The sequence below is a fragment of the Myotis lucifugus genome, unplaced genomic scaffold (assembly GCF_000147115.1).
Source record: "Myotis lucifugus unplaced genomic scaffold, Myoluc2.0 scaffold_262, whole genome shotgun sequence".
Classification (NCBI taxonomy): domain Eukaryota; kingdom Metazoa; phylum Chordata; class Mammalia; order Chiroptera; family Vespertilionidae; genus Myotis; species Myotis lucifugus.
In genome coordinates, this window is record NW_005871310.1 from 1,033,109 (window position 1) to 1,057,047 (window position 23,939).

A 23,939-nucleotide genomic window follows, 5' to 3' on the forward strand; every position below is an offset into this window, starting at 1 on the left:
AATACTGTTGCCCTAACCGGTTTGGCTCAGTGGATAGAGCATCGGCCTGCGGACTGAAGGGTCACAGGTTCGATTCCAGTCAAGGTCATGTACCTTGGTTGTGGGCACATCCCCAGTAGGTGTGCAGGAGGCAGCTGACGGATGTTTCTCTTCCATCGATGTTTCTAACTCTCTGTCCCTCTCCCTTCCTCTCTGTAAAAAATCAATAAAATATGCATTAAAGAAATAAAAAGAAATACTGTTACAACTTGCCCTTTTTCTTTTTCTTTTTAAAATATATTTCTTTATTGATTTCAGAGAGGAAGGAAGAGGGAGAGAGAGATAGAAACATCAATGATGAGAGAGAATCATTGATTGGCTGCCTCTTGCACGCCCCTGACTGGGGATCGAGCCCGCAACCCAGGCATGTGCCCTTGGCCAGAATCGATCCTGGGACCCTTCAGTCCACAGGCCAACGCTCTATCCACTGAGCCAAACCGGCTAGGGCTTTCTTTTTTAAAAAAATATGTTTTTATTGATTTCAGAGAGGAAGGGAGAGGGAGATAGAAACATCAATGATAAGAGAGAATCATTGATCGGCTGCCTCCTGCACTCCCCACCCCAGGCACTGAGCCTGCAACTCAGGCATGTGCCCTGACCGGGAATCGAACCGTGACTTCCTGGTTCATAGGTCGATGCTCAACCATCGAGCCACACTGGCCAGGCACAACTTGCCTTTCACTTAACAATGTATTTTTTTACATCTTTTCCTGCCAATGCTTAGAAATCTACCTTATTATTTTAAGCTCTCGAGATCTACCTCATTATTAAAGAGTTCCATGTAATTCTATAATACGGATATACCATAATTTATTTAACCAGCTTCCTACTAATGGACACTTGGGTTTGTTTCCAATTTTTCTGATTTATGATGCTGCTGAAGTGAACGTTCCTGTACATATATTTCTGTAAAATAACTTCCTGGAAGTGGGATTGCTGGGCCGCAGGATCAGTGTGTTTGAAATGTTAACGGATACTGTCAGTGGTCTTTCCAAAAGCTTATACTGTCTGTACATGATACCATCCTACCCTCGCGTATGAGCGTGCCTTTTTCCCCACACCCCTTCCAGTACCCTGTCATTAGTCTTTCAAACACTAGCCCATCTGATCTGGTAAAACATGATATTCCGTGATGTAACATTTTTTTTCTTTAATGGTTAGTAAGACGGAGCATCTTTTCACCTCTTATTTGTGGTGGTTTGTATTCTGTGAAGTGCTGCTTTGTGTCTATTTTTCTACAGGATTACCTTTCATATGCAAAACCATTAGCTCTTTCTGAGTGAGCAAGGGGTCTGAACCAGGGTTTTCAGGCTTCTGTGTGGTCTGTGAGTAAGCCCGAGGAGGCCTGTGCTCTCCCTTGAGATTATATGCAAACAGAGTGTGTTCATGCTCCGCGGGTGCATTTTTCTGCGGGAGGGTCCATTGCTTTCAGCAACCTCTAGGTCTCCGTGGAGGCCAGACGCACGCAGCGGGGGTGTTCCTATCCACGTCTCACTTCCACTGGGAGGCAAAAGGCCACACAGGCCAGATGGTGACCAGGCAAGAAAACCATCTGATCGGCACTGACTAGTAAAGTGTTTGGGTAGCAGGGACTTATTTAAGGGGGGCTGGTGGCTGGTCCTCTAAGGTCCCCATTCTTGGGTCTAGAACACACAGACCAGCACACTGCGACCCAGGCCAAATGGAGGCCACTCCAGGGAAGTGGGTGTTGTGAACAGTGTTATTGGTACACAGCCACGCCCACATTTCTTTTGTGCAGTGGCTGCAGAATGAAGTAGTTGTACAGAGACTGTATGGCCTGTAAAACCGAAAATGTTTTCTGTCTGGCCTTTTACAGAAAAAGTTTGATTTGAGAGGCACCAAGAAGCTGCTTAATCACTATCTTCTGTGGGAAGCGGGGGAGGGGGCTGACACACCTCTCACCCCACATCCCGCTGACCCTACCCCCTTCTGGTTACACAGGCCAACTCCCTAAGCACTGTTCCTGAAGTGCTGTTTTGTTTTGTTTTGTTTTGTTAATTCTCACCTGAGGATATTTTTCCATTGATTTTTAGAAAGAGTGGAAAGGAGGGGAGAGACAGAGAGTGAAACATCAGTGTGAGAGAGACCCATCGATTGGTTGCCTCCTGCACATGCCGAGGAGGGCTGGGGATCAAACTTGTTTTTTTGTTTTTTGTTTTTCTGAAGCCTTTTTAAGTCCTCTCCTTCCCCTCCACGGCTGCTCCTGGCCTGAGGCTTCCCGTGGGCATCCTCCTGTCTCCTGAGGCCTCAGATGAGGGCTCCCACGCTGCTCCTCCTCCAGAGCAGACCCTGAAAGGGGGCTGAGCAGCAGGTCAGCAAGGGCAGGCCTGGAGCTCTTGGGCAATGAGCTAGGGCTGGCCGCAGCTTCTGCTGAGCGGAGCTGAGTCTCGTCCTGACACAGCCCAGGCCTTTAAAAAGCAGAACTGTCAGGAGCAGTTCCCCAGACGCCGAGCTAGCAGCACATGGCACTTTCTGTTTGTGTCTCCCACCCATATTCCAGTTTGGGGGACAAAGGAGTCTTCAGGGTCGCCTTTAGGAGCATCTGAATCAAGTCTACAACTGCGGTGGGGCCGTGGATAATTGCTCCATGATAACCTGGGAATTGGGGGGATGTGTTGTCATGGAAACCTTACTTTGGGGACTTTCTGAGTCCCAGTGGGTCTAGTGTTGCATGGGTTGTGGTATAAAGATGTACAGGCCCTGTAAGCTGTGACCTCAGTTGGTGGAGAGGGGTCCCAAATTGGCAAAATTGCCTTTCCCCACAGGCCAGGATGGGTTGGCAGATAGGCCTCCTTCACAGAGCCCAAGAGGTCTGCCGATGGGCCATCCTTTCCTCAGAGGGGGGTGGGGTCAGAGGGCCAGGGGAATCCATACCAGGGGGCTACCTGACGGCCAGCATTGGGCTCCCAGAGGGTGATGTCCTTAGGGGAGGGTGCCAGGTCGTTCGAGGGGTGCAGAGCACTCCCCAGGTGCCGAGCCTCATCCTCCCGCCCCCTGCCCCCACCTGGACAGCACACTTTGGTCTGTTTGCTCAGTGCCTTGCGTTTGTACAACCCTTTAACTCGCTTCATCGGCTGGAGCACAAATACCAGCCAGGGCTGAGCCGGCGTCTTTGGGTCGCCACCCCACAATCCAGGGCCTGGGTTGCTTAGAGATGGGAGCAGATGCAGCCAACATTGTGGACATGTCTTTTACACTTCATTACTCTGACCCCTGTCCGTGTGGGCAGGACGGGGAGTTCTGAGCTGAAACCCTCACAGAAAAGTGATTACAAAACGTTGCCAGGCTCCTTGATGAAAAATTTCTCTGAGGGCTTTTCCTATTTGATTCAGTGAAGTCTGACTTTGAACCTGAGGAAGAAATGATCCCATGGTAGTGGGGATCTGAGTCTGAAGGAAACAGAATAAACATCCCTCTGGCAAAACCTGAGAGGAGAGGAGGGAAGGATTGGGATGCAGCCATGAAGCAGGTGTCCCGTGAGGGGTTGGAGGTTAGCGTTCTGCTCAGCTGACCTGTTTCTACGGGACTCGGTCAGCTCTCCGGGAGCCCAGGGGCCAGGTGAGCAGGACTCGCCCAGAGCCGGAAGCCCGTTCTCCCTCTGCGTTTCTGTTCTGTGCCTTGTGAACCCAAAGCAGTCAGCTGATCGCCACTGGCCTGGGAAAAATTCACCCATCGAGGGTTCCGCATTGTGAACTTGCTTCAGCATGTGACAAGTTCAGGGGTGGACAGAAAGTGTAGTGGGGGCACCGGCAGGGCTGGACCTGGCTGGGAAGGCAGATGAGGTGGCCGGGGGAGTGGAGGCCCTCCTCCCACCCCTTCAGCAGTGAAGCGGAAAGGTGACCACAGGGCCTGCTCCTGACATTAAGTGTTTGGAGCTGCCAGGTGGTTTGGGGTTAGGAAATAGCTCGGCTTTGCTGAGTCTGCTTGTCTAGACTGGTACCTGGATCCTGGCCTGTACAGGTTGTACGGAGCTCTGGGTGTGTACACCAGCCACTTGAGGACAAGGCTCACCTCTGGAAGGGGCCTGAGGGCCAGCATGCCAGCCTCCACCCAGGCTGCACGTGGCAGCTCCCCAAGGGCCAGGGTGTGCCCCAGCTGGTGGGCTCAGGAAGCCACAAATGTGGAAAGTCAGTGTCAGGTGGCTACACAGGGGCCCTTCTGTCCCTGCCTACCAGCAACCCCAAGGGCTGTCTTGGGGGCCCCTGGGTGGAGAGACATTTTAGAGGATCTTCTAGGGAAGACAGCCCATCCTCACCGCCCTGCAGCCTCGGCCCCTGGGGACTCTCATCTAGTAGCCTTGCTCTGTGCCCAGAAATCCAGGGGGGGCCGCCTGCAGCTGCTGTTTTCCCCTCTGGGAAGGTCACACAGCCCAGGCCTGTTTCCCGGGCAGCTGAGGGGCTGAGAGAATGAGTCACCAACAGCATCCCCTGGGAGGGAGCACAGAGCCCACTGCAGCCCTACCCTCGCAGGCAGGGATGGTGGTGCAAGCACTCAGAGCTGGGGACGGGGCCTGCACTCCCCGCACCTGTGAGTGCAGTGAATCCTGAGTCAGGAAACAGTCTCTGTTGAGTGTTTTCCCCGCATCTGTCATTGCAGCATGGCTCCGGCTTCCTTCTTGGCAGCTGAGCTGGCTCTTCCCCTCCACCTGGCCCTTGACGCCCACACTAGAGCACTCTGCTCAGGACTCAGCCATCACTCCATCACCAGGCTTCTGAGCAGCCATTATGTGCAGCTGAGGTCGAGCAGAGGCAGAGGAGGGAGAGGAGGAAGGAGAGGCGTGGAGACCAGTGGGAGGAGGAGACTCAGGTGGGAAGATGAAACAGGAGAGTCCACGTGATGGTGTGGCCCAGGACCATGGGAGGTCAGCCAGGGAAGTTCGGGGTGGGGAGGAGCCGATGGGTCTAACAGGAGGATCAGAGGAAGAGCAGACAGACGCTGCACAAGGACACAGACGCATGAGAGGTGTGAGGGTCTTTGCTTTGGGGCCCAACTGAGTGTGTACAGAGCAGCCCAACAGTTGTGCACATAAACTTGACCTGCTTTGGATCCCAAATTTGACCCTTACCAGCTTGGGGGTGTTCCATGACTTTTCTAATCCTAAAGTGTTTTAACCATTATGTGAGGTTAAAAAGTGATACCTGCCCCATTACGGTTGTTTGGAGGTTTGTTTTTTAATTTAAAAAATATATTTTTTTATTGATTTCAGAGAGGAAGGGAGGAGAGAGAGATAGAAACATCAGTGATGAGAGAGAATCATCAATCGGCTGCCTCCTGCACGCCCCACACTGGGGGTCGAGCCCTCAACCTGGGCATGTGTCCAAATCGTGACCTTCTGGTTCATGAGTTAATGCTCAACCACTGAGCCACGCCAGCTAGGCCTGTTTGGAGGGTTTTTAAGATAATATATACAGTAGATATTACAAATAGTTGCTATTATAATGATGCCATTATATTATAATAACATATTATTATATTAATATAATCATGCTATATATTATTATATACCACCACTTAATAATAAGGAAAATCCTTTGATCATGCCGCCCCTGGGCACAACAAATGGGGAAATTTCTGGCAGGCAGGACAGCTTTGGGAGGAAGGGAAGGAAGTGGCTTAAAAGATCACACAATTAGTATTAACATTTAAAAATAATCAGTATCCACAGGGAAACCCTCTCTTCTGCTGTGCTTGTTATGCTTCTGTGTCCACGGCTGCCAGGATGTTTATGCTTTGGGTTTCATTGGTCAAGGTCATTCTTGATGTTCTTTTCAGAGAGATTTCACCTGACAGAAATGCTAAAAGCTGAAAAACACTTTGACTTCCTCTTTCAACACTTCTGTTGGTAAAAAAAGCCATGCACTAAGAAGTTAAATGGCAAACTAGGAAAACATACCTGCAGTGTATGAATAAACTGTGACTGCCTTATATATAAAGAGCCTAATCAAAATCAATATAAAAATATTAACATCCTTATGGGGAAAAAAGGACAAATGGAGAATATAAATGACTTTTAAAACTGTAGAAAAACGTTCAAAGCCAGTAATTAAATAAATGTATGTATTTTAAATTTTAAAGTTTTCTTAGTCATGGAAAATTTAAATATAGATGGTATTGGAGAGAATAGTACAATGAACCCCACAGACCCATCTTGCAAGTTCAACAATTAATCAGCGCATGGCCATTCCTGTTTCATTTCTGCCTCCACCCACCATCCAGGTTACTTAGAAACAGACATCAGTCACTAATTCATTTCATTCACATCCTCAAAGAAATGGATTTTACCACAGCAGGATATTGGTGAAGTGGCAAATATTAAAAATAATGGTAATGAACAATGTTGGAATGGCTACAGTGAAACAGGCACTCTACTATGCTGCTGGTGGGAAAATCGATTGGTATAAGTGTTCTAGAAGGCAATTTGGCACAGAGTATGACAACCGATTCTCTTTCGGGACTTTATCTTAAGGAAATAATAGCTATATGCACATATATTTATCTTCAAAGATGTTCATTTAAGGATGCTCATTGGTTGTTTATGATAAAAATTAAAAAGGCCCTGAGGGCCCGGCTGGTGTGGCTCAGTGGTTGAGCATTGACCTATGAACCCGGAGGTCTTGGTTCCATTCCCGGTCAGGGCACATGCTCAGGTTGCAGGCTCCATCCCAGTGTTGGGTGTGCAGGGGGCAGCCGATCGATGATTCTCTCTCATCATTGATGTTCCTCTCTCTCTCTCCCTCTCCCTTCCTCTCTGAAATCAATAAAAATATTTTTAAAAAATAAATAAATGAAAGGCCCTGAGGCCCAACCTCAAAGAAATGCATAAAATATGGACCAGATAGTCATTACAAACTATGTTGAAGATGAATATGAAATTAGAAAACATTTATAATATAGCAAAAAAGAAAAAGTTTATAAAACAATATTTAGCATATGATCCCAATTTTGTTATTAAGTTATAGGTATTTATAGGAAAAAAGTTAAAGGGAAATATATCGAAATGGTCACATGGTTATATCAGGGTGTTTTTTATTTTATCCTTTATGTATACTTCGTTTCAAATGTTTTACAGTGGACATGCATTGCTCTTCTAACCAGGAAAAAAGAACCATAATTTAAAATACAGGATGTTGATGCTGGGAACACTGAGTGGTATGGTTTGCCCTGAGGCTCTATGTTCCCCTGGTAATGACCCTGCTGACCAAAATAACATGTTGGGGAGAAGAATTTTCTTGGTGTTGCTGAGAATGTCCTAGGCCGGGAGAAGCAGGGCAGCGAGGAAGGCAGCTGGAAGGCTACTGCCCTTGTCCAGACATGAGGGTGGGGGTCTCACCCGGGGCAGATGGGAAGGCAGCTCTTCTCCCAGCTTTCTGTTCTTCCCTGTCCTGGATCTAGTTGTGGGGAGAAGACTCCAGAAGGTCAGATCAGAGTTGCATATTGGCCCCAAACCCCTGTTGTTCTGTTGGCCTGTAGCCTGGGTTGGGGTTAGGGCACGCTGGAGCTTAAGGATGAAGGGAAGGGGCTAGCTGCCTGCTTCCCTGGAGTATCCCATGGCCTTGACAAGTTTGAGCTTTGTGCCTAAGGGGGACTGCACCAACAAAAGGGTCCCCCTGGCCTGACTCTGCACCAAGTGGCCTTTGCTACACCAGGCTCGTGTCCTCCATTTACTCTTCTGGTGGATTCTGAGCCCTCTTGGATCCTTTTCTTCCTTCGCCTGCCCTGGCTGGAGTGGCATTCCAGGTGGGAAGAGTTCCCCCCTTCTGGACAAGCAGAACTAGTCTTTGGATTCTCCCTGGGGCTGATATGGCCCCGGACGCCTCCCCTCCACGCTGCCTGGCTGGAGTAGCCAGCATGGAGAAGCCAAAGTATGTGAGCCCAGGAGCTGAGGCATGTCCTCTGAACCACAGCATTCCTGGGGGCATGTGTGCCCAGTCAGATTGGGTGCCATAGTGCTCCCCTGGGTGTGCCTAGGCGCTCACGAGCACGTCGATTTCCTCTGTCTCCTGTTGGGGGATTTCCACCTGCCCCTTGTTCTCCTCTGACCCTCGCTGAGAAGCCTGAGTGGACAGAGGATCCACTCTACGCGGGGCTGGAAGAAGAGCTCTCTGTGTGCTGGGAACTCTTTGGGAAGCCTGGATAGCCTACTTGGCCTCATGTCTTACGCTATAGACTTATTCATGTTCCTTTTTTTTTCTTTTAAGACTTTTTATTGATTTTTAGAGAGAGAGGAAGGGAGAGGGAGAGAGAGAAAGAAACATTGATGTGAAAGAGGAACATCGACCGGCTGCCTCCTGCACGCTCCCTACAGGGGAATCAAGTCCCCAACCTGGGCACGACCCGGACTGGGCATTGAACCAGCAACCTTTCTGTGCAAAGGACGACGCCCAACCAACCGAGCACCACACCCGCCAGGGCTAATGTTCCTCTTTAATTCTGGGATCCGAAACATTTGAATTCCTTATTCATGTTTGTTTGTTTTTTTAACAGTGATAGAGACGTAATTCATATACCATGTAATTCACCTAAAGTATACAATTCACTGGTTTTTATTGTATTCACAGTTGTGTAGTTATCAGCATAATTAATTATATCGCCCCAAATGGAAACCCGGTACCCATTAGCATTTCCTCCCTATTTCCTCCAGCTTCCTCTACGCCAGCCCTAGGCAACCACCGATCTATTCTCTGTCTCTCTGGGTTTGCCTCGCCTGGACTTTCCATATACATGCAATCATATGACTGGTTTCTTTTCACCACGTATGTTTTCGTAAGGTTCATCCATGTTGTACTATGAGTCAGTACTTCACTTCTTTTTATGGCTGGCTCATATGCTCTTGTGTGGGTATACCACGTTTTGTTTACCCATTCATTCATTGATGGACATTGAGACTGTTTCCACTTTGGGGATATTATGAATAGGCTGCTCTAAGCATTCCTGTGCAAGTTTCTGTGTGGCTATTGTTTAATTTCTCCTGGATGTCTACCTAGGAGTGAAATGGCTGGGTCATAGGATAACTCTGTTTAACTGTTGGAGGTACTGCCAAAACTATTTTCCAGAGTGGCCGCACCAGTCTGCATTTCCACCGGTAGTGTGAGGGCTCCGGTTCCTCTGGATCTTCACAACAATTGTTATTAGCTAATTTCTTTTTATTGTAGCTGCACTAGAGGGCATGAATTAGTATCTCGCTGTGGTTCGGATTCCTATTTCCCCTATGATTGATGACATTGAGTATGTCTTCATGAGCTTATTGTCTATTTGTGTATTTTTTGGAGAAATGTCTATTCAGATCTTTTGCCCATTTTAAAAATAGGTAATTTATCTTTTTATGATTGAGTTGTAGGAGCTCTTTATATTTTCTAGATACAAGTCCCTTATCAGATACGCGATTCGTAAAAATGTTCTCTTCTGTGCATTGTTTTTTCACCTTCTTGATGGTGTCCTTTAAAGCACAAAAGTTCTTAGTTTTTAGTTTTCATTTTTTCCCCCAACATCAGAATTTATTTAAAACTTATTTTCAGCCCGACTGGCGTGGCTCAGTGGTTGAGCGTGGACCTATGAACCAGGTGGTCACGGTTCGATTCCCAGTCAGGGCACATGCCTGGGTTGTGGGCTCAATCCCACAACCAGTGTGGGGCATGCATGAGGCAGCCAATCAATGATTCTCATCATTGATGTTTCTATCTCTCTCTCCTTCTCCCTTCCTCTCTGAAATCAATAAAAAGAACAAAACTTATTTTAAAAAATGCTATTGTCCTTATAATGGTCTATCTCAGAAACCAGATCTGTATTAACATTTTTCAACAGAAATTCAGGTTAGGAATAGGATCATAATAGATATGAAGCACAAAGTTTTTACTTTAGATGATGTCCCTTACTTGTTTTTTTCCTGTTTTATTGAGACATAGTTACATATAGCATTGTATTAGTGTAAAACATGATGATTTGGTATATGCCCTATTCATTGTAATTGTGGGCAACATGGCAGAAATGATGAGAGGCCAAGTTCAAACTGCTTGTGTTCAGCAACAGTGGATTAGCTTGCAAGCCACCATGTTTACTAAAACCCCCAAATGATTGCAGACAGGTGGGGGAGGGGAACATATAAATAGTATGACACAGGCTGGCATAGCTTCCAGAGAGGGATCCTCAGTGCGAGGCCACTGTGGGTGTGGGTGGAACCTCCTCGAGGTTCCAGAGAGAAGCAGTGACTGGCTGTTTTGGAAGGCGGGGGGCGGGGGGGGGGGCGCGGAAGGATGTGTGCTTTGCCTCAGCTCTGAATCCGTGACTGCATTACCCTATTTTACCATGCCTGGATCTGTGTGGAATCGCTGAGGGTTCTAGCTTTGAAGTTATGTCAAATGAGCCCAGAATAAACTTATGTGCGATGCAAGAGTGGCCTCACTGGGAGGAGAGCCCGAGCGTGTTTAGCCACCGGCCTTCTCAGGTGATGGTTTCTGGGGCCGTGGAAAGGGAAAGCCCTCCTTGCCCTTAGAAATTCAGAAGCGGAAATCCCAGGCCGGTGCCCTTGTCAGCGCTGAGGGGACTGTAGAATTTTGATTGACACCTTCCAGAAATCTACTCTCAGACTGAAAGCAGCTTTTGCTGACATCTGGTCCTTCTGGGACGCTGATATTTTTATTTATAAAAATGACACTCTTGTCCCCAAATAGACTCTTATTTTTAACTGACTTGCTCCCTTTGAGGGATGCCTGTCTCCCGCTCGGCTCGCTTGCATCTCAGTGTCATCCTGTACAGACAAGAAGGCCCCTGGCCTGTGGCAGCAAAGAGGGGGGACAGTTGCCAGCCAGGAAGTCCAACAGCTCTGTCCTTACATGTGGGGTCCGAATTCTGCATTGCACTCCTCCTCTGCCCTTATCAGCCTCAGGCCAGGAAGTAAACTTTCCATTCCTAGTAATTACCTGTGAATTAAGGGAGGAGAGCAGATAAGAAAAAGTGCCTGATGAGCCTTGAGCCTCTCTTCCCCTCCTTCGCCCATCCTTTGCCCCTCTCTCAGCTGAAGTTGCCCTTGCCTCTTGTCTTGCAGCTGCCCAACATGTTCGGTGACCTTCGGTCCACGTTTATTGCCTTGATGATTGGATCCTATGCCTCCTCAGCAGTCACCTTCCCAGGAATCAAGGTGAGGGTGTGGCCAGCTGCTTTCCAGCACACTTATTTTGTGCTAGTGTCTGAACAGAGGCTTCTCTCAAGGCTCCTCAGCCCTCTCTGAAGAGGGAAATACTTGTGGGTGCGGGAGGCGGGCCCCTCCCCACCACCCACACCTGGGAGGATGCACCTGGGTACCATGGGAGTCAGAAAAGAAACGCACTTGGCCTGGGGGATGGAAAATTACCACAGGCTGCCTTTGCATTGCTGGGCTCGGGTGCAGAAAGGGGATGGGTGAGTTTGTCCCCGATCCTGAGTCCAGCTCCAGTCTCCCCACCCCCAGGTCTGTTGTTGTTGGGCTCTTACTCGCCATTAGCCAGAGCGCTGCTCTGGCCAAGTTGGTTCAGCTGTTTCCCTCCCAGGCAGGATTCTGAGCCCATGGGAGTCACACAGGGTCAGGATGAAGCCAACGCCTCCCAGTCCATCAGCCCCAGTTCCTACTCCAGATCCTGTTGCTCCTACCAGGGCTTCAGAAGGGGCTTCTCCCTGCTCTGGCACCAGCACCCAGTAAAATCCCCTGTCCTGGGGTGCATGGGGCCATCGATGAGGAGAGGTCACAGGTGTGGACTGTTCTCCTGGGAATCAAAGTGCATGGAGAGCCTCAGGCCAGGCATCCTGTGGCTTTTAGGGAGTCTCCCCCCCGAGTGCAGAGAAGCCTGCATGCGCCTCGTCCTCCCGTCTCCGTGCTGAGCTGCTGCTGGTCCCCGCCCAGGGGAGCTGGAAGCTTCTGCCAGGACTCTGGGGACGCTGGTCCTGGAAATAACTTGCAGTCATGACAGTTACAGCTAATACGCTGCGCTCAGCAGGCTTCCCCTGCCACTCTGAGGGTCACACCTGCCTGACCCCACCACAACCATAAGGACACGTGCCAGTCTTGCACCCACTTCTCAGAGGAGGAAAGTGAGACAGCCACCTGTTCATTCCTCGGGTATTTCTCACAACTGTCATGTGTACACTTCGAGGTGCGGGAGAAACACCCGTGGACAAGGCTAACAGGCCCCTCTTCTCAGGGGCTAAACTAACAGTGGACGAGTAAATGAATTGAAACATCAGTATTCTCAGCCAGGGCTGCTCACTGAGAGCCGGTGACATGACAGTGATGGGGGGGGGGGGGGTCAGTGGAGGCCTCTCCTAGGAAGGACACCTGGTCCCAGGTGGAAGCACAGGGGTCAATGACATGCCAGGGTGAGTTGGGGTACTTAGGATGCAGTATCTGATGACCAGTCACCCAGGTTGACCGGGCTGTGCCCCTCACGCAGCTCGGCACAGATGATCCTGCCCTCTACCCACCTGGCTTCCTGTGCTAACTCTGCCCCTGCCCCTGCCCCTGCCCCGTTGTGCCTTTCAGGTCATCTACGACTTTGGTGTCTCCTTCGTCATCATCCTCGTGGTCTGGGCCGGCTGCTCCGGGCTGGTTTTCCTCAACTGCTTCTTTAACTGGCCTCTGGAGCCCTTCCCAGGGCCAGAGGACATGGACTACTCGTAAGTAGATGTGCTGTCTGTCCCCAGCCCCACCCCAGTTATGGCCCCGGGCGGCACTGACAGACACTTCCTGTGGCCTCCAGGGTGAAGATCAAGTTCAGTTGGCTGGGCTTTGACCACAAGATCACAGGGAAGCAGTTCTACAAGCAGGTGACTACAGTGGGGCGCCGCCTCAGCGTGGGCAGCTCCATGCGGAGCAACAAGGAGCAAGCGGCACTGCAGGAGGGCCACAAGCTCTGCCTGTCCACCGTCGACCTGGAGGTGAAGTGCAAGCCAGATGCCGCAGGTACCCGCCGGGGGCCCTAGCCTTCCTGACACGCTGGCAGGACACCTGCACTCACACCCACACCCGCACTCACACTCACACCCACACCCCCAGCCAGGAAGGGGCGGCCAATCCGGATCTGGAAGCCCTGCACCAACTGAGGACTTTGTGGGTCTCATCTCACTTAATTCCCACTTCACCCCAAAAGGGCAGGCAGCACCATCCACCCTGGTGTACGGATGAGCAAATATCAGTCACTACTTCATTTCACTCATATACTCAGGGAGGTTGAGGGATTCACCCAGCTTGCTTTACACAGCTAGGTGACCCCACTCTAGTTCCCACACCTTTAACCTCACCGGCCCATCCTCGCATCCAGCATGGAATGATTTGGTCAGCAAATCGGCCTCCCCTCCCCACACGGGGCCCCAGAATGACAGGTGGGCTGTGGGCCACGGAGATCTGGGCCCCGGTTATCCCTGAACCTCTGTGGCCTTCTCCCCACAGCGGCCCCCTCCTTCATGCAAAGCATATTCAGCCCCATCCTGCTGCTCAGCCTCGTCACCATGTGCGTCACCCAGCTGCGGCTCATCTTCTACATGGGCGCCATGAACAGCATCCTCAAGTTCCTGGTCAGCGGTGACCAGGACAAAGGTAGGTGGCCCTGGACCTTGGGGCACAGCCCCATAAGAGGGCCCCCCCCAACTGGTGGTCACTCCTGCCACCTGAGGTTGAGCCCACTGCCCGGCCAGCTGGACGGGATTAGGCTGGGCCGGGAAATGACAGCGCCCGAAGGACCCCTTGCTGGTCAGAGCCATTTCATCGCAGTCCCATTAGAGATTCCCGGTTTAGGAGGGAGGGAGGACTAGAAAACTGTGTATCTGGGGTGTGAGGTGTATGTTTTCATCGCCTGAGGAGCTGGTTGACGTGTCTGTGAACGAAAACATGACTGGGAACTGAGTACCTGAGAACCTGGTGAAAGACAGCCAAGCCAACCCAGTGCCAAGAATCCCCTGGGAAACCGCAGTGTTGGGGTGTGGAGCACGTGTTGGGGTGGCAAGTGGGGCTCAGGGCAGCTCGGCTGGAGCCTGGGGCCTTGGGGCCCGCAGTGGGAACAGCGCCCTGGGCTGGCAGCGGGGCCAGTGGAGCTTCCTCACATGTGTGCTCCAGTCCAGACTTGCTCAGGCTGGTAAACAAAACTGATAACCCACACACTCCTTTCCCAAAACAGCACAGAAGGTCCTTAGCGGATTAGAGGTTTTGGTGCTACAAAGAAAGCCAGTACTTCCTCAGGGCTGAGCTGAGTCAGCTTTAGTCATCCCTGAGCGGCACAAACACATTTGGTAAATGCTTTTTTATTGGCAACATCATGGGTGTGCAACTTTTTGTTAGTTTAATTGTTTTTCCCTGGGGATTATAAGGAATCAAACACAAATACAGTTTGTAAAAGGGACGAGAAACCCAGCCTGCACAATGGGAAAGATGACGAAGGCACCCGATAACACTGCTTCCACTGTGCACATGGGCATCCGTGGAGAAGCAGTCACGTGCCCTTGCACAATGTCATGATGAATGCTGACATAGGAAAGGCCCTGTTTTTTACAGGAAAAAATGACTGATTTAGCTTTGTTGAGTCCAGTGACGTTCCCCCAGATGCCTACCACAGGAGCGGTTTCATTATGTAACACTTGTTAAAATCTGTGGACTGAACTTTAGGGAAAGCTGATCTGTTATGTCTCAACACCCTCTCTGTAAAACTCTCAGGCCCAGGGCGGTGGAGACCCCAGCGTGTACAGAGAAGGGTCCTCAGTGGCCCTTAGAAGGCAAATCTGCCTGCTGCTGAGTCAAGTTCTCTGAGAAATCCTTTGCTGCTCAAGAGGAATTCTTTTCCAACTGTTTCCCACATTCAAAAAGTCAGTTTCAAGAAGTAGAGGAAGTTGGGCCAGGAAATTCTATCTGCAGCTGACAGGGCATTGGTTTTCCCCATCCTGCTCCTGTGAGCTGTTGTGCATGACACCCACAGCCCGGACTGTGCCCAGAGGGGTGGCTTCGGGGTCAGGGAGCCGCTGGGGGGACAGGAGACCAGCTCTGGCTGTCTGGGGAGACCCGTGGTGTCGGATGCTTTGCTGGGGGCTGGGATGCATTGTTTGACTTCTCTTGCCCTCGGAGCACAACTGTGACAGAGCAGTGTTCCCAAAGGGCCACACCACAGTGAGTTCTGCCCAGTCTTTTGCACCCACACTACTTCTCCATCATGGTTTTCGGGAAGCCACAGGCCTGATTCACCAGACACCCCCCCCTCCCCGCCCCGCCACCTGTGACTGGGCTCCAGCTGCACATGACTGAGGCCCCAGCAAACAGTAAAAGGTCAGCAGGCGCATGCGCTGGCCCCCTCCCGCCTCCTCTCCTAGAAGCCTGGCTCCAGCTCAGCCACCCATGGGTGCTCTGAGAGTCAGGTCTAGGTGGGAAATGACATGTGTGCCGGGCCCAGAGCTAGCCAGCCTCCATGTAACAACCATTTCCCTGTAACAACCTTCGAGATTTCGGCTGCTAACTTTGCTCCTTTCTGCCTTTTCACTTTGCTTTCTTGATGCAGTGATGGCCGCTGGTAAGCAGGGGGACTGTCGGGGAGCATTGCAACGTCCCCTCCCAGCCAGCCTCTGTTCGATGGAGAAGTGCATGGCCTTGAATTCCAAACATCCCTCTCGGGCAGAACTGTGGGTGGGGTGGGGTAGCCAACTTTCAGTTTCCATTTGCCCCCCAAAATCCCATCTTGATTTTAAGCTTGATTTTGAGGATGGAAGCCCTCACATCGGATCCCCTGTGAGTGACACCTTCCTGGTCTGTTTCTAAGGCCGAGAAGTAATGGCCAGTTTTACACAAGCCTCCGGCCCAGGCTTTGGTCATTTTGTGGTTCCCGCGTCAGAGACTTCCTGGAGCGCCTGGGGAAGCCATTGTGACACACTGGATTTCACTAGCTGTTTCTGGGAAGCAAGCAGGGCATTTGGAGAAGAGAATAGGGTGCCTACCCTCGTGCCAGCTCTGATCTCAGAGGTTAAGGTCTCGGCTCCCCTCAAGATCCACAGTGACACGAGGGGGTCTGGGGATGACCTGTGGGGTCTCAGACTTGGTCCGGTGCCTGCGCCCGGCCTCTGTCAGGAGCCCCCCATGACGCAGCCTTCTTCCTCCCCAGTTAGCCTCTATACCTCCATTTTCGGTGTGCTCCAGCTGCTCTGCCTGCTGACGGCCCCCATCATTGGCTACATCATGGACTGGAGGATGAAGGAATGTGAAGATGCCACTGAGGAGCCTGAGGAGAAGGACGCCAACCAGTGCGTAGGCAGGACCTGTGCCTGGCTCTCAGCCCCGGAGAAAGAAGCCCCCCAAGTCAGATGTTAGGCAGGGACAGGTGTGGGGGCGTTTAAAGCAAGCAGGAGAGGCGAGAGAGGTGCCCGAGGCTACTCTCCCAAGGGCTTTAGGACACTGGCTTACTCAGCTCAGCACACTGTCAGGTCTGTGGCTTCTTTATGGTAGGCTGCAGTTTGGGGAGCACTGAGTTAGATAAAAGAAGAGGAGAAATGAGAGGAAGGTGAGTGTGCGGTCACACCATTCTGCTTTTAGGACCACACTCCGATGCTTAGCATGAGAAGCACAATGGGTGAATGACGTTAAATCAGTGCTGCCTTGCCAACAAGGCTCACTCCATGGCGAGAGTAGTAACTGTAATAGTGTTAATAGACTTGTTAATGATCATGAGCCTTAAACAAGGCACCAGAGCCCTACTTTACGCAAGGGTTGGGCTCTAAGATCAGAGGATGAGTTAAGTGCTGTCTTCTGTGACTCCACCTTCATATAATAAGCTATTGTTTATTGTATCAGGCCCCGTGCCAAGCACTTAATGCACAATCTCAGTTAAGCCTCAAGCACCTCGATGAGGTGTGTCCTGGTGTGAAACCCGTTTTACAGATGGGGGAACTGAAACTAGGAGTTTGGATAACTTGTCTGAGGTCGCACAGTGAGGAAGCGGTGGGCCCGAGACTCCATACACATCCCCCAGCACTTGGCATTCATTCTTGGAGGTACACAGTTGTCCATGGGCATCTGTGGGTGGTGAGACTAGAACCAGTACTAGTGAATCCACAAGGAAGTAATTACAGAGAATGCTTTGTTATCTAGGTCAGGTCCTACCGCCAAGAGGTTATTTGTGCCCATTCCGGTTCCATCTGCTGCATATTTGTTTCTATTTCACTACCTCCTGCTCGCCCAAGGGGAAATGCACTCACTCCCTTATTTGATTTGTTACCTGCTTTGTCATCAGCTCCCCCAGGATTTGGGTGAAGTTGAAGCCAATAATGAAGCGAGGCTTTGCCTCGTCCTAACTTGGGCACACGCTGCTCCTTCCCTCCTCATCGTCTGAGCTCAGTCTCCACGAAAGCCGTGCCGTGTGTTGATGTAACACCTTTTCATATCTGACCTGTCCCCTGAGAGTCATGCTCAGCGCTCAGTCAAGAGGGTGCAGTGGGAGTGTCCCTAGTGTGGGTGGTCTCTGAGTCTTGAGTTGTCTGCAAGCCGTGACTCCTGGGGCTGCCTTGTGGGAGAGCTCGCCCTCCTCCAGGGAGCCCGCGTCACCCTCCTCCAGTGTGTGCTCTGTGTCTCTGCAGAGGCGAGAAGAAGAAGAAGCGGGACCGGCAGATCCAGAAGGTCACCAACGCCATGCGGGCTTTTGCCTTCACAAACGTGCTGCTTGTGGGCTTTGGGGTGACGTGTCTCATTCCCAACCTGCCTCTACAGGTGGGTGTGGGGACAGGGAGAGCTCAGGGTGGGTAAGGGTACAATGAGACTAAAAGGTGCAAGACTATAAGGGAACAAAGAGAATGGTGGCTTTTCATTCATTCAACCAACCAAACAACCAGCCTCCTGCTGTTGACACCAACAGCCTCTCACCCGCCAGGCTTTGTGCTCAATGCTAGGACTGAGCTGACACGGGTTGCCTTTCACAAAAGACCCTTCTCTATGAAGGTGTATCATTCCTCTTGGTCTTTTGTGCATCTGCAAACCACAAATACCACCACCATTTTCCAGAACTGTGCTGGGTAGTTGTGTGGCTACTTATTTTGAGTTGTTCGAACAGCTGAAGTCTGAGGTTCAAAGAGGTCTGGCTAATCTGGTGTCATGGGAACATCTGTCCGTCAGATACAAGAGTGCCCACAAGGTCTAGACGTTGTAGAGAGTGGAAAAGATTGGCATCTGGGTTCAGAAGCTTAATTTCGTTCCACAGATTTCTGATGCTTTTGAAACCTAACATTTGGCAGAGATTCCACCCGTCTGACTCTACCCTTAGGTCCATGAAAGTGTACTGGCCCCAACCCCCCAGATTATGAACTTAGAAGGGACTTGAGTGATGGCATTGCTCCCAGGTGGGTGTAGCCCGAGGTCAGATGTTATCTTGAGCTAGGTCCAAGATGAAAGCAAGAGTCCCTTCCTTTTTACAAGTGGCCACGTGTTGAGGAACATTGAATACCAGGTGTGCACCACCCATGGGTATATCGCGTGACTGTGCTGACACCGGTGAGTGCAGATCAGAGCAAACCATTGGAAACTTGCACCAGGTCCAGATGGGAGTGTTGTTCCCTCCCTGGCGCCCTTCTGGCCTCCTGGTGGCTGCCCTCCCTGCAACACTGACAGACCCTGACCACCTTGTCCAGCTGAGGGGCAGTGTTTAGTGGGGGACTTTATTTTTTTTTTTGAGTTCTCATTGAAAGAGAAGTAATGAAAAAGCAACAAGGCAGTTGAAGTGGAAAGGGGGAGCCCGCCCGAGTATGTGCCTGCACATTCGGGCACAGCCCTCCTTCAGCAGAGAGTAGCCCCTGCCCCTTCCACCGCCCACATTCCAGAGACAGTCCTGGCTGCTGAGGAGGAGGGCAGGGCTTTGTCTGAAGAGCAAACGAAGGGTCCTGGTGGCCAAGTGGACAGATCTTGTACCTCTACATCGTTAGCAGGGGCTTCTCAGAACTCGCAAAGCCTGCCAGCAGCAGCCTTCTTACACAGCAGAGCTCTCCTAGGCATGTTAGGGCCTGAGTGACCAGGCAGGGAGACCTTGGCACAGTCCTTGGTCAGCAATAGCAGGAGATCCAATCATGACTCGTGACCTCCTGCTTAGTGCTACTGAGACATATTTCACAACACACCCTTGGTGGGGCCGTGGCGGGGTGGGGGGAGCCCTGACTTTCAGCATTTGCCAATTTCCTTGGTGTAACTGCTCTCATCGTGGCTGATTTTTCAGTCATTATGATAGCACCAGTTGTGGAGTTGGAAAGAGAATCACAGTAACCCACCATCATGTGCTATCTCCTTCCAGCATACAAAAACCTTTAGAACATAGATCATAGTAACACATAGTAAAATAATTGGGAAGCGATACGTTTTGAGTATTCATTACCTTTGGTTTTAATATAATTTGTTTAATTGTAAGTTTATAAAATGTCAGTTTCCATAATGACTGTGTTTAACAACTGCCTTGAAGAATTCCTGGAAATTCAGGAATTGGCCCTCAGGGCTGGTATGAGCCGACTCTAGGTCACAGTGCCCCCGTTGCTCAGGACCCCAGGAACTGGGGCAGGGGCCCAAGGTGAGGGCCCACACAGGCTTCTGCTCACTCTCTGTTCTCCCTCCCTCAGATCCTCTCCTTCATCCTGCACACGATTGTGCGTGGATTCATCCACTCTTCCATTGGGGGCCTGTACGCCGCCGTGTAAGTCCTGGGACCTGTGGGTGGCCTGGTGACAAAGGGTGAGGGAGTGACTTATGGGAGGTTTGTGGTGGGACTAAGGTCCTGAGGGGGGCGGCCTGCCCTTTCAGGGCTCATTTTCTTGCATCAGGGACAGGTACCAGGGCTTCGTTGGGTGTGTCAGGGGAAGGCCAGACCCGGCGGGAGGTGGGTCAGTGGGCAGACAGTTGGATGCCCACAAGCCTTGGCATTGAACACGAAGTCAGTTCTCAGCCAGTCAGTACCTCTGTGCAACTCACGGTGCCTCGGGGGCCACTGCTCCGCCGAGTTTTGGCTGCCCTGGTTGCTCATGGGAAGGCCAGGGGTGGGTTCCGACTGCCCCAGGCTCAATGGTGACGTTCAAATGACCCTCAGCAGGAGCAGGGACATGGATAACTGAGCCCAGAACATACCAGACAGTTCTCACCCAGAATCTCACAGGGCCTGCCTCTACGCACAGCCTTTCAGGGTGTGGCTACAGTGAAACCTGCCTCTTCTCCCAAGAGGCCACCCATGCATCAGGAGCCACAGCGTCCTTCCGCCTTGGGCCGGGGCTAGTTTCAAAAATTGCAACCTACACACCATCCACTGTCTCTCTCTGACCGAAGATCAGATTGTTCCCCACTCGGAGCCCCTTCTCACCGCTGGGGCCCCAAAGCCTGATGTTTTCTAAGATCTTGCTAGAACTCTCTCCCCCTCCCAACAGCATTGCACGGGGGTCATACCAGGTCTGCCTGTCCCCCACCCACCCAGGCCTGGAGGAAGTTGCGGCTGCCCTGGCAGGGTCGGAGGCAGTCGCTGAGAGCTCTGATGCCGCGTTTCCGTGATTACACAATGCTCCTCTGGATGAGGGCACAGCAGAGCCAGCCCAGCCTCCATCCTGCTCCCTGGGCCTGTTTCCCAGGCTCCCGCTGGCACCACACTTTCCACTCAGCTCAGCCAGGCGCCCACAGGCCCAGGGCACACCTGGGCAGGGTGGGGTCCTCCCTAGAGTCTGGGGCCTTAGGTTGGTGCAAAAGAGAATTTCACTTTGCACAACTGCTCAGCAGAAAGGAATCTGCAGGCAGGTGCCCGCTGTTCTCGGAGGCTGTTCCTGCCTCTTGTCTGGCACCAGCGCACCTGGGCCAGGCTGAGGCCAGGAGCATTTGGAAAGCCTGGGAGGGGACCTTCCGGTGACAGGTTGTCTATTGCCCTGCAGGTACCCCTCCACCCAGTTCGGCAGCCTCACAGGACTGCAGTCTCTGGTCAGTGCACTCTTCGCTCTCCTGCAGCAGCCCCTGTTTCTGGCCATGATGGGTCCCCTCCAAGGAGACCCTCTGTGGGTAAGAAGGGCCAGGGGGCAGTGGGTTACAGGCATCTGCCCCCCTCTGCTGGGTGGGAGCTGAGAGGCATTGCTCTGGGGCTTCCAGAGCTCCAAAGACAAGAAGTTTGGGAACTTTGGTTAAGATCGAATCAGAGTCCCCTTGTGACTGGCGGCTGGGCAGGAGGAGAAAAGTGCCCTTTCTGGACCCGATTTTGAGATAAAGAGTCTAGTTGCTGTCCCTGCCCCACCCCCTGGAGATTCAGATGAGTAGGTCTGAAGTCAGGGCTGGGGGTGGGGGGAGGCAGAGGGCAGGCCCGGAGGGAATTCTGGTGCTGGAATGTGGCCCTCCAGCCTCTGGAACATTCCAGTTTGTTTTTCCTCTCCTGTCCTGTGACTTTCTCCCCTTCCCCAAACCTGAGTGTGAGGAAGGGTTCCCGAATTGGATTCTGCAAAAGACCACAGCCCCCACCTGGTCCCCTGCCCCACGTGACGGCAACTTTCATCCCTGCCGCCCCAGGTGAACGTGGGGCTGCTGGTCATGAGCCTGCTGGGGTTCTGCCTCCCCCTCTACCTCATCTGCTACCGGCGCCAGCTGGAGAGGCAGCTGCAGCAGAAGAGGGAAGATGACAAGCTGTTCCTCAAGCTCAACGGCTCCTCCAACCAGGAGGCTTTCGTGTAGTGCCCACCACCTCAGAACTGTGGCCTCCTGCCCTTGCTTCAGTGACTCACCAGTGTCCTCCTCCCCACCCCAGAGGACCGCCACGCACCCCCAGGAGCCTCTCCTCCACCTCGCTGGAGTCCGTGCGCCCTCCCGGGGCCCTGGTCCTGCCTTGGCGCTCTGCTGTGGAAGGACAGGGGAGGGCCCGCGCGGGGGGTTTTCCTGCTGCTGGAAGAGGGCTGCCCTGGGCTTGGCTCTGCCACCTTTGAGGGGCCCTGGAGCCTTGAGGCTCCCTGGTACCTGCAGGAGGAGCCAGGAGGACCCCTGACAGTCAGGCTCTCTCCCTCCAGTATCTGGATTCTGCCTCTTGCCAAAGCCGAGGGACCTGCCATTCACTGCCTACCACCTGCCTCTCGGCTGCATGCCCACCCACCACGCCTGCCTGAGGACAAAGGCCTGCGCTGTCTGCACCCCCTCGCCGGCCCCTCATCTCCACCCCTGGTCCGTCTGAGGCTGCCTGAGGAAGGAAGGACCCGCTTCCTGTTGTTGGTGCTAACTCCTTTGTGATGCCAGCCCCCTGTGGCCAGGCCGTGGCCTGTCCTCCGTTTGAGGCCTGTGGAGAAGCCCCCTGGCTGACAGCCTGGGGAGGGATGGGGGGCCACACTGGGCTCAGGAGCCAGGGACAAAGGACCTCGGGATCTAAGTGGAGAGCAAGTTTGTGCTGCCGCTGTCATCCAGTCCGTGACCTGAAGGGAATTAAAGGGGCACCAACACAGCTATTGTTGTGGGGGTGGAAGTGAGGCTGTGGTTGATAGACCGGAGGGCCAGGCCTGGTGGGGAGGTAGATAGTGAGGGGCCTGGGTGTTTGTGTATGTGTAGGTGTGTACATGTGCTGTGTGTGAGAGAGGTGTGTGGGGTGGTGGTAGGGTGTGGGCTCTGGGTATCTGCTGTTATTCTCCAGAGCCGCCCAGGAGCCAGCCTGGCTCATCTGGGAGTTTGTGGGCGGCTGTGGAGCCACCACGCCCCCTGCTGGCAGACTCCTCCAGGGCCCTGAGCTGTTTACAGGGGAGGCCTCCCTTCCTCTGCCAGGCGGGCCTGATTTACCAATCCACCCACCAGGACTTGCCCCAGAAATGTGTCTGGGACTTCCTGGGAGCGCAGAGAGGGGTGGGTGGATTTTTAGGTTTCTAGTTTTTGTTTGTTGTTTTATCAGACTCCTTTTTATAAAGCAATAAGTCAGTTTTCCTCCTGTTAGGGTCGTCCCTGCTAGCACATCAGTTAAGGGCTACACATGCCTGTTTTGAGCTGGAGGAGGCAAGACAAGTTTTGTTACCACTGACCAGCCCCAGTCGTACCCAGTTGCTCACAATCTCTCCAGATGATTGCCAGCTTGGGAGGGGAAGGGCTGGGAAAAGACCCCTTCCACCCCCACCTGGACTTGTGCAGACATCTTCGAAGGGGACGACCCCCTCCTCTGCTGCTTCTCCCAGCCAAACAGGCTAATCCTGGCCCCTTTGGTCCCCTGCTCAGCTCTCCTGTCACCGGTCAACTATCCTGAGGGTTCCTCCTGAGTTCAATCCCAGGAGAGCCTCAGACGCAAAGAGACAGAGGCAGAACATGGTGGGGGGATTGGACAGAGAACAGGAAGGGGCAGATCCAGGCCCACATTCGAGGTCTGTGTCAACAGTTAAGCATCTTGAACACGCCTTCCTAGGCTTCAGTCCACTCAAATATTAACAAAACCAAAAATGTTTGTTTATAACTTGGAGTAGTGAACACACAGATGATGTATTACAGAATTGTACAGCTGAAACCTACACAATTTTATGAACCAATGTCACCCCAATAAATTCAATTACAAAACATTTGTTTAAAACATATTTTAAACCCTGGCCGGGTAGCTCAGTTGGGTGAAGCATCATCCCAATACACCAAGGTTGGGGGTTCAATCCCTGGTCAGGGCACATACAAGAGTCAACCAATGAATGCATGGATGGCTGGAACAACAAATTGATATTCCTCCCCCCCACCCCCAGAGAGAATGTGGCCCTCCAGCCTCTTCTCTCTCTCAAATCAGTAAATAAATTTTTTAAGCACATGTTTTAAAAAGAACAAGAACAACATTTCCCAAAACTTAACTCAGAACACTAGTTATGTGAAGTCTAATGGTTATGCTAAATTTTTAAAAGTTTTGTAGTCAAATTTGGGGAATGCTGAGTTCAAGTCAGGCATGTTTCTTTGCAGC

The 23,939-nt window shown here is 51.8% G+C and overlaps 1 protein-coding gene and 1 non-coding gene across 11 annotated transcripts in view; one reads left to right on the forward strand and one right to left on the reverse strand.

Moving 5' to 3' along the window:
- SLC43A2 (solute carrier family 43 member 2) overlaps window positions 1-23,363 on the forward strand; it is a 41,350-nt gene extending 17,987 nt beyond the window's left edge. For 4 of the 10 annotated variants that reach the window (XM_023762818.1, XM_023762817.1, XM_023762821.1 and 1 more), the window contains 9 exons: window positions 11,102-11,194; window positions 12,569-12,702; window positions 12,786-12,988; window positions 13,475-13,621; window positions 16,161-16,299; window positions 17,629-17,758; window positions 19,645-19,718; window positions 20,932-21,055; window positions 21,554-23,363. In XM_023762818.1, coding sequence (XP_023618586.1) covers window positions 11,102-11,194; window positions 12,569-12,702; window positions 12,786-12,988; window positions 13,475-13,621; window positions 16,161-16,299; window positions 17,629-17,758; window positions 19,645-19,718; window positions 20,932-21,055; window positions 21,554-21,715 — 1,206 coding nt within the window. In that variant the 3' untranslated portion in view covers window positions 21,716-23,363. The remainder of the gene's footprint in view (window positions 1-11,101; window positions 11,195-12,568; window positions 12,703-12,785; window positions 12,989-13,474; window positions 13,622-16,160; window positions 16,300-17,628; window positions 17,759-19,644; window positions 19,719-20,931; window positions 21,056-21,553) is intronic. The other 6 variants (XM_023762816.1, XM_023762819.1, XM_006099186.3 and 3 more) reach the window with 6 other exon arrangements.
- Window positions 9,824-9,894, reverse strand: LOC111828007. Its single transcript, XR_002831761.1, has one exon. It is a non-coding gene; the product is annotated as a small nucleolar RNA SNORD50 (small nucleolar RNA).
- Window positions 23,364-23,939: the final 576 nt, after the last annotated feature.